The 1,535-nt window shown below is 40.1% G+C and overlaps 1 protein-coding gene across 1 annotated transcript; it reads right to left on the bottom strand.

Moving 5' to 3' along the window:
• Nucleotides 1-232: 232 nt before the first annotated feature.
• On the bottom strand, nt 233-1,523 carry LOC107736437 (hamartin-like; the record flags this gene model as incomplete). Its single annotated transcript, XM_016547849.1, has 5 exons — nt 1,449-1,523; nt 1,225-1,369; nt 853-1,007; nt 521-594; nt 233-427 (listed from the first exon to the last, which is right to left on the bottom strand). Coding segments are annotated over exons 2-5 (509 nt in total), but the record flags the coding sequence as incomplete, so codon positions are not given.
• Between the last annotated feature and the right edge of the window lie 12 nt (nt 1,524-1,535).

Here is a 1,535-nt window from a genome sequence, read left to right as displayed (position 1 = left end):
GTCTGATAAATGACTAAATAAATAAATATGCTTTTATTCAGTTGTGTATTTAAGATATACATTTTATCACTTATTCCATAAAACTAAAGTCATGACCTTGCGGTTGATAGCAGCTAAACCGTTTTTCTAAATAATAAATCTATTTATATAGCCACTTCACCATCGCTAGTATAGAAAAAACATTGAAAAGTGCTATTTTGCTGTATGCTAAGTTTGAATAAGTAATTCATACAGGATGAGAGTGTTACCGTAGCTACTGTGGAAGTCACCGAAAGGGCTGGCAGTGCAATCAGCCGGACGTTGTTGTAGATGAGCACAGAAATGCTCAGGCATGCTGGCATAGCCCTCTTCGCAGGACGCCTCCTTTGGGTCCAGAGAGACTTTGGCACACTCAATAACGATATCGTGGATTTCAAATTTCTTCCACCTGTAGAGAGAAAAGAGACCAAATGATAGATAAAGGGTGACTGTTACATGGTTTATGCATTTAAAAAAGTGACATGAGTCAGTATTGCCTAACCGGCTGGGATCTAGTTCATGGTCCTTGGTTCCGGTAACTAATTCGGGATGTATTCTGACATGTTCAAGCATGGGCTGTAACATATACACAGACATAAATACAACAAAAACACCATCAGTTATATTTGACTAAAATCACACCATCACTAATAAGCCATTAGTCATAACCACTAGTGCATAGGTACTTGTCATTTTCGAAGCTTGACATTTACCGGTTATGGATGCCCCAATAATACAATTCTATGGAAAATCATTATGGATTGAATGCAATATTTTAAATCTCATGTATTTGGCAAACCTCCTGGGCAAGCAACTGTATGACTGACAGCTCACCTTGACCACCTCCTCAAAAGTGTCTACGTTCTCCTTCATGCTGTAATGGGAGCGCAAGTAAGACACAAAATTGCAGGGATACATCCCATACAGCCGGTGGAAGAGCGAGTAGACACTTGCGTGCAGGTGGATGAGATAAACCTCCGGGACGTGTCCTGTCAACAGAGATTGATCATACAGCTAGTTAACCATCCAAAAATATTATGAGGCTTCTCATTACAAATTAAATCATTTGTAATAAGATGCCTCATAATATTTTTGGATTTCTGTGGGAGACTAAAACCATCCAGAGGCTTTCAATATATACCTCAGGGATAAAAAAAATATTGCATAACTGAGTCATACAGTATCTGCATGCTTAGTAACTCTTACCTGGGTTTCTCAGGTTCCAAGAAGCCAGACGGCCAAAGATATCAAAAAATTCATAGAGATGCTGCTTGCCAACTTGGGGAATCATGGGTAATAGTGTGATGAGCACCAGGACTCCAGTTATCAGAACCACAACATCTGTGTCTGTCTGTAACACACAAATTATCATATGCATACTGTAGGTTACAAGAGGCATATCTGAGAGATCTTTCACATTATCAGCTTACCTTGAGGCATTTGAGGAGAGATATCAGCAGCGGATTGCGAGCGATCTTGTGGATCCAAGACGGCTGCTTACGGACAACGTGCCCCAG

This window comes from Sinocyclocheilus rhinocerous, unplaced genomic scaffold, assembly GCF_001515625.1.
Source record: "Sinocyclocheilus rhinocerous isolate Xijiao unplaced genomic scaffold, SAMN03320098_v1.1 C36699356, whole genome shotgun sequence".
In the NCBI taxonomy this organism is placed as follows: Eukaryota; Metazoa; Chordata; class Actinopteri; order Cypriniformes; family Cyprinidae; genus Sinocyclocheilus; species Sinocyclocheilus rhinocerous.
This window is presented reverse-complemented; position numbering and strand designations above follow the sequence as displayed.